Below are 22087 nucleotides of genomic sequence, written 5' to 3'. Positions count from 1 at the left end.
TGATTGGCTGATCAAAACACCAATCAGGATTTACGCTGGGGTGAGCTCAGTGGTTCAGACAGGAATAAGAATATAAGAAAAATTCTACCTAGCAACCGGAGACAACGATTTAAGGCACAGGTTTTGGACAAGAAACTAAGAATAAAGCTTATTTGGTTTTTATAGAGAACATATTATCTGAATGTTTTCATTTATTCTAAATATTTAGTGAAAATCATTATTTCTGGAATAACCAATAGCACTATGGATTTGAAATTCAATTCAAGACCACCGTTTAACCCTATAGGTGCTGCCACATTGACGATTATAGACACAAAAGCCGGAGTTCAACAAATGTGCACTAATTTCTCCAAATAATGACCAGGATATGTAGAAGGTACTATAAGACAACCATGTTAACAGTTTATTGGCAAAAAAATAATTGATTTAGGAGTTGCCCTTTAAGGCCTTCTCTGAATATACTGAGAGCCAGTGTATTCAGCTCAATACTATACAAAGATAACCTGAGAAAGTATTTTCAATTCAAATAAAAAATGTACTTTATTGATCTGAAAGGGAAATAAAATGTAACTCATATTAATCCAAATGCTTCAGAGTTATTGTAGATAGTGATGGCTGTTGGCAGGAAAGACCTCTTGTAGCGGTCTGTATTGCAGCAAATTTGAAGAACTCTCTGACTGAAGATACTGTTTTCCCATTGCTATGGATGAATTTTGACCAGCTCTTAGTTGAAGAATTGTTATAATTTAGCCACATTGGAAGGGTTTGGCCATACACTGCCTCTCAACTTCATGTCACACCATTTCAATTTGGATTTAAGTCCAGATTTTGACTTGACTGTTCCACAACCTTCATTTTTTTAACCATTTAGAGATGGACTTGCTGGTGTGCTTCCTTTCATTCTCTTGCTGAAACACCCGCGTTAGCCTTAGGTCACAAACTGACGGCCACACATTTTACTGAAGGATTTTCCCGAGGTAGAGCAAAATGTATGGTTTCTTCAGGTGTGACAAGTTATAAAGGTTTTTGAAGCGATAAAGTAGCCCAGCTCCACTTCAATGTTGGCAGGACAAATCTTTTCCAAAAAGTGTGTTTTGTTTCATTCTTGGAGATGATTTTGATCTTTCTTGACAAGTGTGAGATGGGCCTTTGTTTTCTTTTTAGGTAAGCAGTGGTTTTGGTCTTGGCACTTTCCCACGGATGCCCCTTTCCCTCAGTCTCTCTCTCTCTTCTTGCTGAATCAAGAACTCTGACCTTAACTGAGGCAAGCGAGGCCTGCAGTGCTTTAGATATTGTCCCAGGGTTCTTTTGTGACTTGCTGGATTAGCCGTCAATGTGCTCTTGTGGTAATTTTGGCATTCTGGCCGCTGTTCCATGTTTTCTCAGTTTGTGGATAGTTGCTCTCACTTCGGTTTGGTGAAGCCCAAAGCCTTAGAAATTGCTTTTATAAAACTATCCATATTGACAGATGTCAATGACTGATCTTAAATTTCTTTAGAACGAAGCACGCTGTTAGGGTTTGAGAACTTTTAGCCCACTTCCTGCTGTCAGATAGGGTTAATTTATGCCCTTTCTTGATTCTACAGATTAGACTATAATCAGTGCTGGGTGCAGATAAATGAAAGTGAGCCAGAGAATGTGATCAATCACAGCTGAATCATGATTTAACAAGAGATGCAACTACATTTTCACATATGGGTTCGCTGTTTCTCCTAAATATTGAATAAGTATCTGCAGTTTGTTTTTACTGAAATTATCACTGTCTAATATCTACATTTGTTTGACATGTTAAAGGATAAATCTGTGATGGGGGGCAAATACTTGTATTTTCTGGAGTTTCTTGCTCCTGCTGACAGTATTTTTATGCAGACCAGTTGCCTGAAGACGTAGGCTACGCTATAACTATTCCTCTGTTATTTGGGTCGTAACACATTTTTATGTAGCTCTAGGCATTTGCATGCTTACAAAACTTACAGGACAAGTTGTTCTTCCTCTTCCGGAACATGTCAATGTTTAATAACCAGTGCTTCTGCTGCACTCTTCCCCGTTGAGGGTTATTGTGAGCGTGGAGGTCACATACCAGACTGAAAGCTGATTCAGCCAGTAGTCATTATAAAGTAAAAAAACAAACAAAACAAAAACAGATTGCTAGTGAAATTCCAGATTCAATGAATGAAGAAAAAAAAAACTGTGCATAAACTACATTAAGGGTTTTTCAAACCATGGAGAAAACAGTCCACGGTTTCTTATAAATTAGCAACGCAAAACATTTAAAAACATAACCATGGTAACCATGGATGTATAAAGCTGCTCCTGTGAAATCGGCTGCCAAACATCACAGACAGGCTCAACACCAAAAACTTTGGGCTTTTTAATTTAAAATACTTAAAATGTGACAAAACTACAGTGCATCATCCCGTCCAGTTTTATATATTAACAGTAACAGCAAAGCTGAACAGAAATAACCAGCAGGTTTCCTGCAAACGCAAGATGCCGTGTGCTTCATTGCTATAACAAGGGCAAATCAGACCTCACATTTGCATTGGAAATGCGAATAATAAATCTGGGCAGCCTGCATTGAATGTTGTCTTATCAGTTCCCCCATTCTTCATCCTGTCGCCGCGTTTGACTGGCCCTAAACATGAGTGATGGTCTGTCAGTCAGTCTTAACCTTGACATGCTGAGTGCATCCCACAGAAAGCATCGCCCTCTCCAGATACAGGAGCACCGGCTCAATGAAACAAAAACCGTAAGATTTATGTTTCAATCTTCATTTTATAAACATGTGAAACTGCAAACTCATTTCTCTTATCCTGCGTGTGCGTTCGTTGCATCGCCCCTAACTCAATCATCTTCCCTGTACAGCAGCGGTTCAAAAAACAGCAAGGAGTAAACGCACGTGAATTCTGCCTCTCTGGTTTCGCTCGTCTCTGCTACATATACATGGCCTTACTTGGTAACGGTTCATAACACACATTTTAAAGCTGACCTGACCTTTTTACTAATTTTTTTTTTTTTAAATCTGCTGTATAGAGGGTATGCAGGTTGTTTGCACAACAGTCTATGTAGATCATTCGGCTCCTTAATGCTTATATAAATTACTATTTGCTTCTGAACTTGGGTACATTAGGACTGTTTGCATTGGTTGATGCCGACTGTGACAGTAAATTGCAAAACTTTCGCTTACAAATGCAATAGCGCGGAAACAACCAGATACTTTATTATACTAAGCTGACATTTCATAAGAGATCAAAGACAAAAAATTTAAATCAGGGCGACTGTGTGCAGGATTTCAAAGCTCGCTACGAATGTATTTACGCAGACGAGTTCATGTACTGAGCCGTCCCAACATTTAAGGTCAGAACGTTTGGTTTCTACACCCCGCAGGAAACGCTGCAGACAAATGCTTTCCTGCCGGGTCACAGCAGAACAGCTGATAAGGCAAAGAGTCTGCAAGCGGTGGCAGTTTTGTTTCTTGTTTGGGTGTGTATGAAAGGCTGGGTGATAGGTACATGCATCAAATATTCATGACCTTGTCCCTGATGAATACTCTGTATAAGCAAGATTTAGTCTGACTCCGGCTCGGCGCAGTCAGAGCAGAGCGTACATCAAATTGCGGCCCAGATCAAGCACATGAATACAAATCAGCAGAACCAGCCGCACACCATGTATTAACTTATTTCCAAGGTTGAAATCTGTTCTCGTCTGCTTTTTTTGATACAGAAGACACCAAACAGCGCTCTGACACAAGCTCAGCTTTCGCTTTACAGTGCCTTGCAGAAGTATTCATAACCCCTTGAATGTTGCAATCAAACTCCAGTTGGGTTGGTGGGAGACAACTTTTTCTGTCCACTTTACAATTATGCACCGTTTTGTGCTGGGCGATTACGTAAAACCACATCTATATACATTGAATTCTGCAGTTGCAAGGTGACAACAGGTGAATAAGTTCAAGGTGTGTTTTGCAAGGCACTGTACATGTAGGTGCAGACTCCAGGAACTGGGTTTCAGAAGGAAAAAATATCACAGTCAGTCCAAAATGGTTTATTTTGTAAAGGGGGCGGGTGAAGGAGATGAGAAAACATGGTGTGCTACTAAATGATATATTCAAATGTACATGTAATTCAAAGGGTATTACAGTCATTACTCAATATTTTATTTTTTTTCTCTTTTTTTTTTCTCTTTACACATGAAGTCTTCACTCCAACATGGTTTCCAAATGAAAATGGATAAAAAGTTTATATCATTTTGAACATAAAAAGTTGCATCAAGACAAGTAATCCTTGGGATGCTGAAATAAAAATAAAATAAAAAATACATGCAAACTGAAGACTGATGAATTTCTTTTCTAAAGTTGCAAAAAAACAAAAAAAAACAAAACATGAATGACTAAAAACTTATTAACTCAGATGACAATTTAAGGTGAATCCTTCTGCCCTTTTGTCCTCAAATAATTAAATCACATTAGCGGAAACTGCATTGTTTGAGTCTTTTATTCACTATAATATAGGTCAATAGGAAATATAAGAAACTGCTAGTAATGACAACATGAGTGATCTTGGCTAGCCATTACAAACAGCACGGATGTGTTGAGATGCATTATGAAAATCACTACCCAAAATAAATTACCTTTGCCAAAACCTAACGCACAGACTGGTTGGAGGGGAGTGGAAGGGGGTTAGGAGGAGAGTTGGTCTGGATGTGGGACCAACGGACTAAATGACTAGTCAACATACACTGTGAACGAAGCTCCTCTGGATGTGTGGAGTCCAGAGGTACGGCTGTAGAGTGAGTATAAAGGTCCCAAAGTAGAAACTGCAGTCTTAACATGTGCCATACTTAAAATGTAGAGGAAAACACCCTTTACACTCATCAATATGATGAGCAGAAAAGTCCCAAACCAAAGCTTTGAAGTCTTTATTTTTGCTATCAGGAGAGAAAAACAAAAAAAAAAAAATACTTGAAAACAAAAATAAAACACAAAACAGGAGAGGGAGGGAAGAAACAACTCCAGATATTACGCTGAATGCAGAGAAGATGAACTGCACGAGTTGGGTGAGACACTCCGGCACAGGGGGGTTATTTCCTGGAGCTAGACTTCTAATATCCAAAAGTACTGGTCTGGAGGACCCATATTGGTCAAGGGCTGTCCATGGAGGTGCCTACAGCAAAATACCTCAACAGTGGCATCTTAGCAGGCTGTCCAAGAGTGACGCTATGTGCTTCCTGCTGCCTGGTTCTCCCCTCCATCTGAATTACCTGCAGGAAATGAGCGGATGTGTTAATGTGGAGGAGCGGCAAACCTATTCAGGAAGAATTTTAGACTCCCACTTAAATTTCAAAATGTAAAAAAAAAAGTAAATCGGCTAAATTTTTTACATCAGATATTAACAGCTTGACAATGATAAGAAAATCCTTGACCTTCGACGGCAGAAATGTTGATGGAGTCGGGGTTCTTTCACTGTTCTGGAGCTCCTTTCTGGTCACCGGCTCACCAAGCTTCTCTAAAACCAGCCTTTACAAAATCGGGCCTTGAAGGCTTCAAACCGAAGGCCTATCGGATTTTATCACTGACATTTTAGCTACGTTCAGCATTATGTATTTTCCTAATATCAATTTTCGACTTTTTAAAAATTCATGTCCAAACGTGTCAATGGACCTGCACCAAAACCACTCAGTATAAATATACTCCAGGGGTTAAAGCGGATCCAGCAGACGGGCCTCAGATGGAGACCGTAAGCTTCCTTTCCATAAAAACCTCTCTTGCTCAAAGTACTCTCTTGGTGAGAGCTACTGGACATCGGAAGTCACTCCCTGTCAATTTAAAATCTGTTGAACCAGATTGAGCATTTTTTAAAAAGCACACCAAATCCTGGTTGAGTCAAAACCAGCATTTTAATTGTGTTTAATGTTTTACTGCCATGTTTTAACCCCTCTGCTGTAATTGTCTGTATCTGAACTTACTGCACATTTAAAAAGCACCTTAAACAGTTTCTTAAAAGTTCTCAGTCATGCACTCACTAATTTTATTTTTTGTAATGTCATTGTTTGAACGCGTGTCTATGTATTTTGACTGATATTGTATTTTGTTATCTTGTGTTTTTTTTTTTTTTTTAATTGTTCCTGCCTCAGGACGACAGATGTAAATTAGCATCTATGCTATAATCTGGCTCATTTACAATCTGTACAAGAGTATATGATTGCTCATTAATGTGCACTGTCCTGATTAAATAAATAAATAAATTAACATGCTAGTGTCACAGTCAACCCTTTTATCATTGCTCTATTTACTGCAGTATTTTAGATATTCTGTTTTTAAAAGCCCAGCGAGGGACAGGGGCTGCCAATTAGCTCGCGCTACAAGCAGCATGATGCAGGCATGGGAATGCTGCTTTCTCAGGTTGTCCGTGTTATTGTGCACCTCTCCCTATCACATGAACTCAAATAAACTGAATAAATAAACCCAGCGTGAAAGCACAAAAATGTTTTTTTTTTCCTCCTGGAGTGGACAGAAATAAACATGTTTTGTGCCACTATGTGCTTTGACACAGAAGACTAGCAGTGAAAGGTTCAATAAAAAGCTTTTTTTTTTTTACTTTCATGTATTTCAGAAAGTGGAACTTATTAAAGATTCATTAAACAAATCAATACGTTTCAGGAGTTCACTTATAAATTTAACTAATCAAGGCTCACGGAAACAAAAACTAAATATTTTTCTCAGAACATTTTAACATCAAATGAGACCAATGAAAATTATTTTAATACAGACATGTCATGTCCGACTACTCTAAAGTATGCCTCCTTTTGCATGCATTACTGCATCCATGCGGCGTGGCATGGACGATCCTGCTGGAAAACGAAATCATCATCTCCATGAAGCTTGTGAGCAGACGGAAGCGTAAAGTGCCCTAAAATTTCCTGCTACACAGTTTTAAAGTGTTTGAACTTGATAAAACCCAGAGGACCAACACCTGCGGATGAAATCCTCCCCCACTGTGGAAACTTCACTCTGGACCTCAAGCAACATGGACTCTGTGCCTCTCCACTCCTCCTCCTGACTCTGGGCCTTTGATTTTCAAATGAAATACAAACTTTACTTTCATCTGCAGGAGGACTTTGGACCGCTGAGGAACAGTTCAGTCCCGTTTCACCTCAGCCATAATAAGACACTTCTCACAGCGTCTCTGGTTCAGGAGCGACTCCATGTGAGGAACGCAGCCCACATCTGGGATTGCCCTTCCTGCCTCAGTCAACGACTTGTTAAGGTCCTCCCAACTCTTAAAGAGGCTTTACTTCACGCTTCTATCAAGACTTCAGCTATGCCTGCTGCTTGTGCGCCCTGTTTTACTACACTTTTCCTTCCACTCAACTTTCTTTTATGGTGCTTGCATTAAGCACTCTGAACAAGCAGCTTCTTCAGCCATAACCTTCTGTGGTGTGCCCTCCTTGTGGAGGTCAGCAGTCCCCCCATGATAGCGTACGCAATAATATTGCCATAAAATAACTTTTCAACTTTAAAATCCTTTATCGGTTTATTTAATATCCTAAACCTACATTTATGTTTTTTAATTAGCTAGAAAAATACTGAAATGAATTTTCTTTGATTATATTATGATTTACTGAGATGCGCTTGTATATTTCAGCTGACACGTCGATGTCACTTTGCTGCTGCTTTTAGAACATAATTAGCTGATTTCACTGCATATGTCCAAACACAAATGGTGGCCTGAATCAAGATCTATGTTCTGAAGTCAACACGTCTTATCGGGCTGAGTCTGATTTGTCATCTGATGATTAAGCTTAAAAAAAAGGCTTCAATTAAACATGAGCGAAGTAAAAAAGGTGTGACGCTGCTTGACTAATTTGTTTTTGCACGTCTGCAGACCAGTAAACCGAGGACTCTAATCCCTGAAGTTTGCCTTTTAATCGCTTTTATGCAGAGATAATTGGTAAAGATCTCAATCTTATTAAAAGTAATGGCGCTGCTTGCAATGTGCACAACCACACCAGAAATTCACATTATAATGAACCATTTCTGGGTCTGAAATATTTCAAATTGACATCTATAAAGTAAATTCAGGTCCATCTCACTTTTCTAAAAGCTGTTCCTGTACTGGAAGCGCCGTCAGATAAAAACTGGATGCGAATAGAGAAGGTAAGGCGCTCTTAATGGGGCCTGCTTGTCTGATGCTTGCAGTCATTATTAGTCTAAACTAGGGCTGAACAATTAATCGCATTTTCAATATAATCGCAATTAAAAAAAACGCAATTTCCAAATCGCAGAGTCTGCAATTTTTAGCTATGTAACAATTAGGGAATTAGACACGTCCATTAGGTGTCAGTTAATATGCTTAAAGTGGGTTTGCCTCCACATGGAAGGGAAGACAGTTGCAGCAGTGAGATAATCTAATTTTATTACTTGTTTTAGAGTTTATATAATCATACATAGCATTAAGTACAGGTCAATCAGTTTAATACATAGACTTGCTTGTTGGTTGCACTTTATGTTCAACAAGGATTAATGTCCAAATCAACTAAAAGCTGTTCTCTTGAATAATATTCTGATTAATAGAAACATTAAAAGTTCTTGTTTTAAATAGTTCTTGTTTACAAACATCTTTATTTAGAGGCCATTTTTGTTGCTTGTGGTTAATGCAGAGAAAAGTCAAAATTGCAATTTTGGTTGAAATATATCGTAGGCAGAACGCAATCATTACTGCTCTGAGTTTAGATGCTGTAGGTGTTTTAGCAACTAATCTGCACAGCAAGGAAACAAAATGATTTGTTGTTTGTATATGTTTAAAAAGACATGATAAATTAAACTGGGGGAAAAAAATAAATAAATAAATAAAAAAAATCGCATTAAATCGCAATATTAAGAAAAAAAAAAATCGCAATTAGATTATTTTCCAAAATCGTACAGCCCTAGTCTAAACCCATTTTTTAGACTGTCACCTATTAAAATGATTAAAACGAAGAACGCTCCTCTGCTCGTACACTGCCCTGTCCTCTGAGTGCTCACAACACCAAGCTAAAATAACCCAGGATTATTTTCCCTCTCGTAAAAGCAAAACATTCATTCCTGCAGAAATGGCGTCGCTCGTCAACCTCGTGCTGCTTTCAAATTATCAGTTTGTTGCATTCAGAAAAGCCAAAAGGAAACCTAAAAGGAGCGAGCAGAATGACTGACTTGCAGCAGGGGTGGAGGCTGCAGCCGAGGCAGAGCCCTTGTCTTCCTCGTCGCTGTCGTCCTCGTTGGACTGCGGCACGTCGGCTTCAGGGATGCTTGTCGCCGGGGCCTCCGTCTCCTGCTCCGCCCTGCTCTTCAGAGCTAAAATACGATGATGTAACGCTGCAGCCAGCTGACCTATGTCTTTCGAGCTACCCTGAAGAAGTAAAAAGACAAAAAAAAAAAAAAGGGGAGACGGATCTGAGGATCTTTAAAGTTACATATACTGTCAATACATTCCGAGGTGCAGATGGTTCAGATTTAATGTCTGTCTGAAGCGGAGGCTTTCTGCCCTTTAAGCCCCTGGAGACTAATGCCAAACATCTGGGAGGAGATGTTATGGAGCGCAGTGGGTCGGAAGAGACATTATTATGCAAGTGGAAATGCGTTAAAAGTGTGCGCGGCGAAAGGTTAAACTTGATGAAGCTTCTTAGGTTAATAAGGTATTCACCTGGAAACTGGAACGGCCTCATAAAACCAGAACACTGAGAACCTTTTAAGTTAATAACAGATCAGGAGACTCTCAACCTAAAATCATTCAAAACTAGTAGTGGTGAACAACACGTTATAATAAACAGATTATGCAAGAAACAAAGATTTAAATTAAATATTTACAGTTGAGATAAAATTCCTAAAAATCAGTGGTTTTTAAGCTTTAATAAACCAGCACCTCCTCACTAAATACTATGTTTTTCTACTAAAACCAGGCGGTCCAGATACTTTAACTCAACCAGAGTTTCACCTTTTCTGTTTGTTGAGTTTTCTCACAAAATATAATAAAATAACATTCTTCTCTAATTGCATAAAAAGTCAGAATTTCAGGGAAAACAATAAAAAAGATCGAGTCTTTCCACATACACACACACACACACACACACTCTAAATCCAAGATGGCTGCCATGCATGTAAAACAGAGACAGCAGCTGAAATAAACTGTTTATTTGCACGTCTGGATGTTGGTGTCTGACTGTTTCCCACAGCCATGAACACATAAACAACCTGTTTTTGTCAAACACGTCCCTTTAGTGTTTAAATCCAAAAGAAGCAGCGACACATATTGCTGTTAGCTTGTAGTGACACAAGTAATTAGACTGGTCACCAATAACAAATGGAAACTCCTGCATTTTTTCCGATTTTCATCTAAAATATTGCTCAGTGGAATAGCAGGTGGTAAAAAGGGTGACACAAACATTTTACATTTCCCCTTTTCAAACTCCAAAAGGCCATTTCTGGAGCAGATCTTTGTGGGTTTGCAGAGAAAAGGCTAAAAATGTTCCACAGTAGGCGTCTTCTGACGGGGCCGTCTACTTCCCTGAAACACGCCGTCTTGTCAGTCTGTAATAAAACCCTGTTCCCTCATCCAGAACTACAAGTGGAGTGAATGACCAGAAATGTTTTTAAAACTAAGAAAACAGTTGCATAAACATACAGATTAGGAGAAACTTCAATAAAACGTAGGACCAGGACATATATGAGATTTTCTGGTGGACTGATAAATGGATTGAAGTCTTATAGCGTTGTTCTTGTCGTGCCGAGCATTCAATAAAGCTTTATACTAAAGCAGGGGTTCCCAAAGTGGGGGTCTGGACCCGCCTGGAAGGTCGGGACAGGATCCAAACGAGGATCCACATTCCTAACTTTACAATGTCAGATACTTGTTTTAATATAGAAAATGTATGCCTTTAATGGCGTACCGTGAGCGAGCTATTTTTAGAAACGTAACGTCACGATGACGTCACATCACGTGGTACGCAGTAGGGCAAGCTTGAATAGTCCGCCGCTGTTTCGCTGTAAAAGAGACGTGCGTTACCCTTGGTTTTACTCGGTAAACGACTGCTTTTTCCAAATCTAAGACCATGGTTTTTAAACATTGTTGCTATGGAACGTGCAACAGCGACTCGAGGTACGCTGATCGGCCGCATATGAAGGATGTTTTCTTCAAGACTGCCAAGGAGAAATGTGTGCGCTGGGTACACCGGGGCGGTCAGCCTACACAACAGTTCAACCCGGAAAAAGTTACCAAATTCAAGTACATATGTAGCAAGTATTGTGTCGGAGGAAAGGGCACAACCGAAGAACATCCTGACCCAATTCCAGCGACATCAAGTAGTGAACAGGTAAGAGTATTTTGGTGGCCGACATGTTAATAATGAAGCGCCTGCTACCATGACAGCATATAGGCTATCATGGTAGCAGGCGCTAAAATGATAGCCTGCTACCAGGTTAGCTTACTCAAAAACATTTCAAGTAAGACAAACATTAAACATATACCGATCCCTGGACGGTGATTACAAACAAAAAAAACGGCCGACGACGCCATGACCGCCGCGCAGGAAAAAAAACAACAAAGCTTACCGTTCGATCAACTCAGCCAGTTTTCCAGTCTTTTTAAGCCCTCGAACCTCAACCCATCGTTTGAGCTGAAGGTTGGTGTGTTCTTCGACAGTGCGGCCAGTAATCCGTGCGCCTGGAACATCGTCTTGCGAAAGTTTAATGGCTGCAAAGTCGGTCATATCGCTGGTTCTGTTGCGCGTGTAATAGCTGGTTGCTACGGGCGCTCTCTACCTGTTTGTCCTACCTAAGCGGCAAAAGGGGCGTTGCTCTTGAGTCGGTGACGTCACGTGCGCGGTACGACATTGTAGAGATATACAAGCATATATCGCCAATTTGTGTGGAAAATTATTATTTTTCTCAAAAATGTTCGACTACATCAGAAAACATCCAAGTTATTTTTCGCAAATAGGTGAAATTAACCTCTTATTTTTTTAGGATTTGTGTGGATATTTATGCCTCTCTTCCCAGTAATTTTGTTTTCTTTACGAGAATAAACATGGTGTGGGAAGACTGTGCTTTTTTTGTAAGAGTTCTCATAAAATTACTACTATATTCTCACAATTTTATGCCTTTAGTCTCATAATTTCCAAAAAGAAAAACCCTCGCCCGGCCAAAAAGGGGGGGTGCTGCTGTTTAGGAACCAGAGCTACATTCACCCAGTCGCACTCACTAACACATTCATACACCGACACGCAGATCAGGTAGGCAGCAAATCGACACGACAGGAGGAAGCTGGACTACAAACCCACAACTTTTTACCCCCTGATCCAGACGCCCAAATCTATAAAGACTTAAAATGAAGATAATTAGCCTTGATTTAGTGTTTTGTGACACGTACTGATATTAAGAAGACTTTGACCCCCTGGTCCTCTGTGTCCATGGCAGTGATTCGCACGCTCTTCTCGCTGGCCTTGTCCACCTGCATCTGGGGCCAAAGTTTTGTGTTGAGGATCAACCGCAGGCTGCCCTGTGTCCTCATCACTGCAAACACGAGGGGAGACAGAGACGCACGGCAGCTACATTAAACTACTGGGAGAGGATTTCACCTGTTTGGTTTTGGTAATAATCATTTTAGGTCATAAAAGCCAAAAACAAACCAAGTTGCAACAACAGCTGTAATCCTGGTCTTTCTGTGTTTCTTACATTTTACATTAACAACACTGAACTCTGAAATTAAGTGTGAAATTCCTTTTATTGATCAGAAATACTGAAATAAAACCTTAAAGCTGACATTCATATTGCATTCTGTGAAATACAAAGCAATGATTAATGGAATCAGGATATTTGAATGATTTAGCGCCCTCTTGTGCCTTGTGTTAAGTATTGCAACAGAGATAAAAACACAAAACACTTCCAAGCACTTTTATCCTAAAATCTAAAGTTTGTGCAATTTTTAACTACTTTTCTGTGAACCCATTTCTAACAGGGTTTAGGCTCTTTTGCCTGCGAGGTGTTGTCGGTGTTTACCTAGACGGGACTGTAGCGTGCCGTCGTCAGTGGAAGCCATATCATTGAGTCTCAGCAACCCTCGACCTCTCTCTATCCACGACTGAGCTGTCTTTTCAAAAACGTACAACTTGCACTGCATCTGTAGTGAAAAAAAGGGCGGAGGGGTAAAAAAAACAACAACAACACAAGAATTCACGTTTATTCACTGCATGTGTTGAATGCAGGAGGCCCGGCTCGTCTTTTACCTGTAAAACGTTGCTTTCTGACTCCTCCCCGGTTTTCACGTCGACCTTCTCTAAGATGCACTTCTTGGCTGTGGCTTTGGTGTACGCTGCTGCAGATTCTGCCAAAGACTCTGACACACTGTTTGCTGTTAAAATGAAATGCAGGATAAAGTATTTACACAGTGCTGGAAGGTTTTACACCCGTACCGACAAGATATCCTTCGCTCCCTGACATGGAAGCTAAACAGGTTGCTGTTGATCTATTACAGAAAGTGCATTCAGTGCAAAAGCGTTTATACAGTGACCTTTTTGGTCCCGATGCAACTACAAACTAATGTGTTTTATTTTTCTATTTTATGTGATAGACCAACACAGTACATACTTGTGCAGAGGAGGGATGCACGGTTTAAAAATATTTTTTTTTTAACCTGGAAAAGTCTAGAAACAGGGTTCCTACAGCATAAGGCAAGTTAAATTCAAGACTTTTTAATGCCACTTAAAATAAAAAGTTAAGACCAACTTCACGATAAACAAGAAAAACCTGGTTGCGACAACTTCACCCAAATGTTTATTTTAATATAAATCATTACTTTCTGGCCCAGTAGACATGTTAAAATTTTTGAAAAACATTCCATATAGGAAGAGAGCTAAAAAAAAAAAAACTATAAATCACTTTTAAAAACCACAACATAAGCAGTGCCAACTCTTTTACGCAGCTATGGTCCGGCCGCAACAGTTTTTATTGGTTCCGCAATCGGGACGGAACCAATAATGGTTACATTGAGCCGTTTGATAAATTAAAAAAATATATAATTGTGTCAATTATTTTACTGTTTGGTAAGGATTGCAAAAATTAAATCCTATTTATGACCTGGTAACAATTTTAAGACCTAAGAAAGACTGATTTAAGACAATTTAATGCCAAATAAGGCCTTAGTTTTATATTACAGTATTCAATGCCTTTTAAGACTTTTTAAGGATCCGCGGGAACCCTGAGAAAGTATGAAATACTTTTGCATTTACGCTGATATCCTTAAATGTGTACGTTATAAAACAATACCCCTCGCTCTGGAGAGTACATGGAAATCTGTCATGCAGCAAAACTGGAAGACCACAAAAGGAAAATATTAATGAAATAAGCAGCCGACGCAAACTTTCGGAGGAGCTGCATTGGTCCACGGCTCAGAGGAGAGAATCTATTGACAGGACAAGTATCAGCAGAGCACTCAAACAGCCCCATTTTTAAAGGAAACGTGGCGAGAAGAAAGCAACACGAAGGCTGCCGTAACACAAGCAGATGTGTGGGTCAGGAAAGGTCAAAACTGAATGCTTTGGCCTACATGAAAAGTGTCATTTGTGCCGAAAACTAACATTGACACACTCAAAACATCCCCAAGAATGAAAAAAGATGGTGGCAGCAGCAAACAGAGGAGACAGGGAAGAGTGCTAGAGGTGATGAAGAGTTGGCTGGAGCAAGGGAGATCCTGGGGCTGCAAGATTTATTTGATTTGATCGATTAATTCGGATTTACAATATTTTCCGATTCGATTTATTTTATTTTTTTTGGAAAATTGGGATTTTATTTTGCCAATGCACTCATTGGGCGTCCATGAAGAGCAGCAATACTGAATAAATGTTTAGGAAAATATATGGTCAAAATATTGTGAAGATGAAACTTTTGTTAACCATAACACAAGGCACGTTAATTTACTCATTTACTTATTTATTTTAAAGTTACACAAGTGAAGCCTGTTCTTAGGTCCTTGTGTAAAAGCACTTAGCAAACATTTAGTTATATTTTCATTGTTTAGGATGGCAGGGCCGCCATCTTGTTTTACAAGCAGGTTTTACAGCTTGTATTTAGTTGCACTTTAAATTCAGATCATCTCCCAGACTCGATGCTTGACATACAAGCAAGTTTTTAAAATAATTTCTTTAATTTCTTTTCATGAAACGAAAAGGAGGAAAGACATTTGACAAAATCGGATGTGGTATGATAAAATCTGAGATTTTATTTTCAGGCCATATCACCCAGCCCTAGGAGATCCTGGAAGAAAACCTGTCAAAGGGAAGCAGGAGAACAACCCTAAACACAAAGCCAGAGCTTCGAATAGAAAGTTAAGGATCAAAACCAACTGAGAATGTGTAAATCTTTCCAGTTTTTTTGGCAAAACTTGACTAACAGTTCTCTGAAGTTAAAAAAAGCCCTTTCCTTTCAACGCCTGCTGTTGGTCTATCACATAAAGTTACAATGAAAACATTGTAGTTTGCGGCTGAAGCAGAGGGATACACATACTTGTACCCCAGTGGTGGACAAGTCCCTTCAAACATTTAATCAGATCCAGTTTGGGGCTTTGACTTCAAGTCTCTACAACGTTTCCACGCCTAGAGAACAGAACCTGGAAGCTTGCCGGCTCGCATGTGGTTGTGTTCATACATTTCTGGGGAGTCTTTAGATCTTACATTTGGGATTTTCATTGAAGTCCGGCTAAGTGTCCTGTTATATCTCATACTAATGAATAGCAAACATTTTTTTGAAGAATGAGTGTGTTTTTTACCCTTCTCTGGGGTTGTTTCCTGTGATGAGGGCTCTGAAGCAGGGGCAGCAGAAACCTCTTTATTTTCCTCGTTCGAGCCTTCACCCTTTGGGGGACTCTGAAATTAAAAAAAAAGGGAAAAAATAGACATGACTAACATGCGTTTTATGGTAAATCTCTGGGAAACAGCCAACCTAAATCAGCTTACCAGAACTCGTTCAGACATATTCTGCCCAAAGACAAACTTTGCGCCACTGTCTGTACTGTTTGTGGCGTTTTTTGAACTGGGAAAAAAAAAAAATAGGAATGAAGACAAGTTTCCGTCAGAGCATGGAGGTTACCCATAAATTAAGACTGAAATGCTAGAAATATGTCTGGGACATAATTGCATTACCTTGGGGTAGAGATGTACTGTAGGAAATAATTAGTGCCCTCTGTTTGAGAGTCCAGTGGCGCGCCCTCTTTTGAGTTGTCTTCTGTGCTGTTTTCTTCCAACTGGAAAGGGAAAAAAAAATAAAACAAAAACATGAGAAGGGATCTATAAAAAAAAAAAAAAGGGAACTGGGTCTAGAAACCACAACAAAAAATTCCCATAGCAAATCAACCAAATGGCCTGGACAGAAACACATGAAGCTTTATAGTTAACTGTGGTCCAAAAGATGCAAGTATATCCTTAGAGGAAAAAGCTCCTAAATGGTTGCCATTTTTAAGTCAAATTAGTAACTCTAGTACATTTTAAAGTAAACAAGCTCAACAAGAGTCCATTACATCCAAAATCTAATTTAGTATAAAGAAATCTGTGTCCATGTAACGCACATAAATGGATGTAAAATCTGTAAGCTAATGTTAAGGCCTGAATTTGATCTCAGTGCTCATCATTGTCAGGAAAAACTGTTCTTATGCATTTCAACAAAGACGACCCGAGAAATTACTAAATGTTTTTAAATGATGATGTCTTTCATTAAGGGAATAACCATTTCCAAACCACCTGGAGCTAAAGTGACAGTAATAAAGTGACTAAGTAAATGTTTTTGGGTAAGCTAAGTTAAATTTAGCCACCTTCTTGGCCTGATTACTGCCTGACGTGGAGAATCAAGAAATCACTTAAACAGAACCCGTCTGACTACAAGAAGTAGGCTAAAAGTCCCCAAAAAGCAACACAGCTTGATCAGAAACATCACCTTAGTCACCTATGAGTCAGGAACGGATTGCAAAGATGTTTCTAAGGCTTTGGGAATTGAAAACTGACGTGACGCCGCCTGTATATCAATCCCAAAGTGAAACACTCCTCACCAACAGAAGCTGCGCGCCGTTCTCTCCGACAAGATCCCAGGATCTGACAATAGCAACGCACTGCGGTCGGAGTGATTTCGTTAAAATAAATATCGGTAAAAATGAGTAAAAGTTGTTAGTAGGGAAAGCACGAACATTTCGAAGGTTTATTGCTTTCCCGAAACCTAAAGGGAGTCTAGTAAAATGTAAAAGATGGATATGCAGCCGACCGAACAGCTGAACACAACAGGGAACTACCGCATGTTCGTCGGTATGAAGGCATAAACATTAACATTAAAGGCTAACGCTGAACTCCATTAGTTTTTTTTATGTGTTTGGGATATCTGTAGGGTTTTCCTTTTGTTGTTGTTGTCAGCTATGATCAGGTAGCAGGTCTCAGATTTTGCACAAAGCATTTAACATGTAATTTGCACTAACACAGAATATGACTGTAAATTCTTGCCATGGACAGCTTAACGGCAGCATGAAAACATCTACTGCAGTCTGCATTTTAAGTTATAATATACTGTATATATTACAGGTTGGGTACAAGTTTGGTATTTTAACTTGAGTTTTAACAGGGATTGGTCCGTGGTTACACTGAAATATCTTCACTGACATGATTCATTCGTTTAGAAAGTATTTCCCCTGTCTTTTTGCCTTAATGTTAGTAGTTATTACTACATCTTTGTTTGTCAGAGGTTAGAGCAGCCCGGGGTACATTTCCGCGTGGGCGGAGTGACGTGACACCGTGAGTCACTGTCCAAAATAGAAAAAGCTTAAATCAGTGGAGAACCTTCCCAGGACGGGCTGGCCTAACAACATTACTCCAAAAGTCCATCAATGATTCTTCCAGGAGCCACAACAGAACCCAGAATAACGCTGAAAGCAACACTGGGTCTGTGTTCATGAGTCAACAATAAGGAAAACTGGGCAAAAATGGCCTCCATGGGGGAGTTTCAGGGTGAAAACCGTTGTCTTAAAAAACATAAGACATCTTTCCAAGAAGTCTTGATCCACGAGACTTCTTGGAAAATGTCCTGTGGACTAAAGAAGCGAAAGAAAACAAACATAATGAAATTTGTTATGGGAGCGTAACGGCCGGGCTGCTTTGCTGCTGCAGTCGAAGGAAAAACGAATCCTAGTCTTTAGCAAAAAATACTAAAGAAGATTTTCCAGCCATCAGCTCGACACCTTAAAGTCAAACACAGCAGGGTTCCTGCAAAAGGACAATAATGTCAGGCAATCATGGAAGGCCACAAATAAATGTGGAACGCCGGTGCTGTACCTGGAATCAGCCCTCAATGCATTAAAACCCTCGAATGTGAATGAATCAAAATAACTGCAAAGAAGAGTGAGCAACCATTGCTCCACAGTGATGTGAAAGACTCGCTGCCAGTGGGTGCAAACGCTGGGCTGCAGGTGTCGCCATCAAGGGTGACTCAGAGCAGGAAATGACTTTTTCACAACCAACCAGAAAGTTCTAGGTCGTTTTTTTTTTTTCTTCTTCCTCTCTAAAATGAAATCATCACTGTGAACCTGCTTTGTTTATTTGCTCAGGTCGTCTTTCTCTGACTCTCTCCCACGGTGAATGCGTTTTACAGCACCGTACGGCGTCACGTTATCTGAAGCGACTCACCTTTGCTCTGTCTTTGATATTTTGACCAAACACAAACGAGACGGGGACATCAGAGTCCTTGTCTCTTCTGCCTCCATCTTTGTTGCCGTTCGCTCCATCCTCCTCATTTTCATGTTTCTGAAACGCAGCCCAAACGTACACCGCGTTAGAGTTTTACTTCTAATAAAGCAGCTTCATATCTCATGGAGAGTACACTGCAAAAAGATAACTAAAAATAAGTAACATTTTCTTGAAATGAATGTATTTGCCCTTGATTAGAGCAGGCAAATAAGATTATTTGCCAACAGAGTGAGTATTTTTACCCCTGAAATAAGATAATTAGATATAATGCACTTGAAATAAGATGATGGAGATGAATTGTTCTTATTTTAGGTGCAAAAATCTTATTCCATTTTCAAAGTCTTATTTACCTGCTCAAATCAAGGGCAAATATATTCCTTTTAAGAAAATGTTACTTATTTTTTATTCTATTTTTGCAGTGTAGACCAGTTTATTCCCTTTATGAAACCACAATGGCTGTAAATAACACTTTCTACATGTTAAACAAATACAGGCACCCTTCAGTTCTTTTTTTAAAAATAATTACTGAAAACATATTCATGATATAGTCGTCCCTCTGCGGTGAAGCAGGCCGAGGACCTGGGTTTGAATCTCGGTCACAATCATTCAATCATAAATGTTTGAATTATTTGAATGTTCTCTAGATTAATACATTTTTTTTTTGCTTTTCTCTAATTACACTATCATTTTTTTTAGTCACATTTCAAAAGGAACATGTACGTTTTGGGGGCTCTTATTTTGAAGAGGGGAGGTCAGAAATAGCCCTTCGAATTGCAAAGATTGATGACCCCCTGCTAGGGCGAATGTATGTACGGACTTCTGTTCACAGCTAGCAACACTAATCGCTAAAATATAACCATAAAAACAGCGTAAAGTCACAACTTAAATAGCAATCGGCCTTTTTTACCTAAACAGGACAACAGTTTTACTGCTGCCTCTACTTCTGATCGAAGTAATCACCTCTCAGCGCAGGAAAACGATCATTTGAATGCTGTTAATCGTAAAGGGAACACAGAACTGGCAGGTCAACGTTTTGGATTAAAGATTGGACGCTAATCTCTGATGGGTGCATCTCTATTATTCAGACCAAATGTTTCTAAGCCTTTCAGACCCCGACCTCCAAAAACAACAGTGCCAAAGACCGGAAACCCCCTGTTGGGCATAATTTTAGGAGAACAAAGCCCAGTCGTCTCCTTGTGTTAAAACAAGGGATGTTGAGCATCTTGTAAAGCTACAGTTTAGTATCGGTTTTACAAACGAGAAAATACTAAACCTTTTTAGACCATCAGCATCAAATTATTAGCAGTATCAAGACTTTGTAATGATTGCGCAAATGATTTTATGACTTTATTCTCATATTTTGACTTTGTTCTGGTAATATTACGGCTTTATTTTTGCAATGTTATTTATTCTTGTACACCTAATATGACTTTATTCTCAATTTCCACAGAAACAAAATCGTATTACTAGCGTAGGTTAAACTAATACATTATAGGCCATGGAGGAGTAAATTTCCACAAGAAAAACTCATATTTTTATATTAATTTTACACATTTGCAAGAAAAAAAATACCTGGCTGTTCTCTGATGTCGAAAAGTTGTAAATATTAGAGACAAAAACAATAATTTTCCACAATTAAAGACATTCGCTACATTAAAACTATAGTCTCTAACGTCTCATCTCTTAGGGGTCCCAACCCCTTCTTTGGGAACCCCGGGTCAAGACTCAACAGCAAACATGTCCCATTGTAACTTTAATATTACAAAATAAATGAGGCGCAATTCAGTGAGATAATGAACTTTGAATTCAATCAAAGCATAAACAAAGCTAAGAAAATAGGAATTATTTCAGTTTGGCACTTTAGAGAACCAGAAACAACTGAAACATAACTAAGGGTTTTATTGGTCTATTTAATTATTTTAACAAAGTTAAAACTTCTGCGTTGATCCACCTGACAGTGCTTTATTATTCGCCTTCTCCATTCTAACTGTACGAGTGCTTAAAGCCACACCAACCAAGAGGGCAAACACCGGCGCCAGTAAAGCCTCACCGTAGTCGAGTGCTCTTTGTTGTTCAGGAAGAAGGACTGGCTGACGAGGGATCCTTCTGGCGACGTCTTCACACCGTTCGTTCCACAAGTCGAATCTAAGTTTAAGCATAATGTAAATTATGTTTATTACTTTACTGAAACACAACCCATACATAAGATTATACAGAAAACCTTTTTCTTTATTTAATAATGTGGCTCCAACAGGTCTGAAAGCAGCGTGTGTTTGTGAGCTGTAGTTAATTCAATTCAGCTCAAAAATACTTTATTAATGCCAAAGGGAAATTAAATTAAAGACATAACCAAGATGTACTTTGTATATTTGGGAAACGCCATATGTAGCAAGAAATCCATCTAAGAAATTGTCAAAATGGTGTTTTTTTTTTTTCTTCTTCGTCAAATGAATTGATAAAGTTAAAGTTTAACTTTTTAACCATCTGGTGCTCCTTTTTATTCTTTTAAACCACTTCTTTGACGTGAAGAGTCATGACACAAACACATGTTTATGAAAGCTCTCGAGACACCAAGCATAAATTTACACCAGACGCTGCAAAGTACGCTCCACAGATGAACTTTCGTCATGGGTAAGTAATTAAAGACAACTTGCCAGCAATATATTGGTATGTTATTAAATTATCAGTAATATTTCCTATGTTTTGATCTCTTAAAAGTTTGTATCTTGATCATATTTGATTAGAAATTGCATATTTTAGTTTGTTAGCTTGTCACAACTACATCATCCATGGCGCTTTATTTTCGATGACTCTTATTTTGGGATACTTCCGAAATTTAACTTTGACACAGGATGTGGTTTTCCTGTTTATTCCCTGCCAAACAGGAACATATACGCATCTGAAATTAGAATTTAAATCTAATTTAGGCGTCACGTAGCGCAAATACGAATGTATTATGCTTTTAGTGTACATTTATTGACTGATTAAAATGAAAAGCTAACCTTAGCATGAGAAGCCCGTATGCTGCACCGCAACGCGTCTGATGTGTTTCCTCCTTAAGGCATAATTAAACGATCATATGAGGAGTCCTCCAAGAAACTCAACTCCTGAAATCAGTCTTTAGAGGAACGTCTGATTTTATTAGGCAGTGCAAGTCTCGCCTCTTCCATTTTTGTGACCATGGCTCACCAAACGTTATTTTAGGCTGTGGAGTCTTCCCATCCCTTTATAAAGACCTTCCTGGTAAAAGAGAGACTGTATTGGCTGCAGAGCTCCCCGTTTGTCATGTGACCTACTTTGCAGCTCCTGGTGTAGCAGACAGCTGAGCAGAGAGCAGCTGAAA

General features: G+C 39.2%; 1 protein-coding gene across 4 annotated transcripts in view; it reads right to left on the bottom strand.

The window, feature by feature from the left end:
• Positions 1–4028: 4028 nt before the first annotated feature.
• Positions 4029–22087, bottom strand: part of ranbp3b (RAN binding protein 3b) — a 28932-nt gene continuing 10873 nt past the window's right edge. For all 4 annotated transcript variants that reach the window (XM_012869511.3, XM_012869513.3, XM_036138427.1 and 1 more), the window contains 10 exons: positions 20795–20889; positions 18685–18801; positions 16168–16268; positions 15982–16057; positions 15795–15891; positions 13258–13382; positions 13031–13151; positions 12402–12544; positions 9191–9386; positions 4029–5259 (listed from right to left, as the gene is read on the bottom strand). In XM_012869511.3, the coding sequence (XP_012724965.1) occupies positions 5216–5259; positions 9191–9386; positions 12402–12544; positions 13031–13151; positions 13258–13382; positions 15795–15891; positions 15982–16057; positions 16168–16268; positions 18685–18801; positions 20795–20889 (1115 nt within the window). In that variant the 3' untranslated portion in view covers positions 4029–5215. The remainder of the gene's footprint in view (positions 5260–9190; positions 9387–12401; positions 12545–13030; positions 13152–13257; positions 13383–15794; positions 15892–15981; positions 16058–16167; positions 16269–18684; positions 18802–20794; positions 20890–22087) is intronic.

The sequence above is a fragment of the Fundulus heteroclitus genome, chromosome 6, assembly GCF_011125445.2.
Source record: "Fundulus heteroclitus isolate FHET01 chromosome 6, MU-UCD_Fhet_4.1, whole genome shotgun sequence".
NCBI lineage: Eukaryota > Metazoa > Chordata > Actinopteri > Cyprinodontiformes > Fundulidae > Fundulus > Fundulus heteroclitus.
This window is presented reverse-complemented; position numbering and strand designations above follow the sequence as displayed.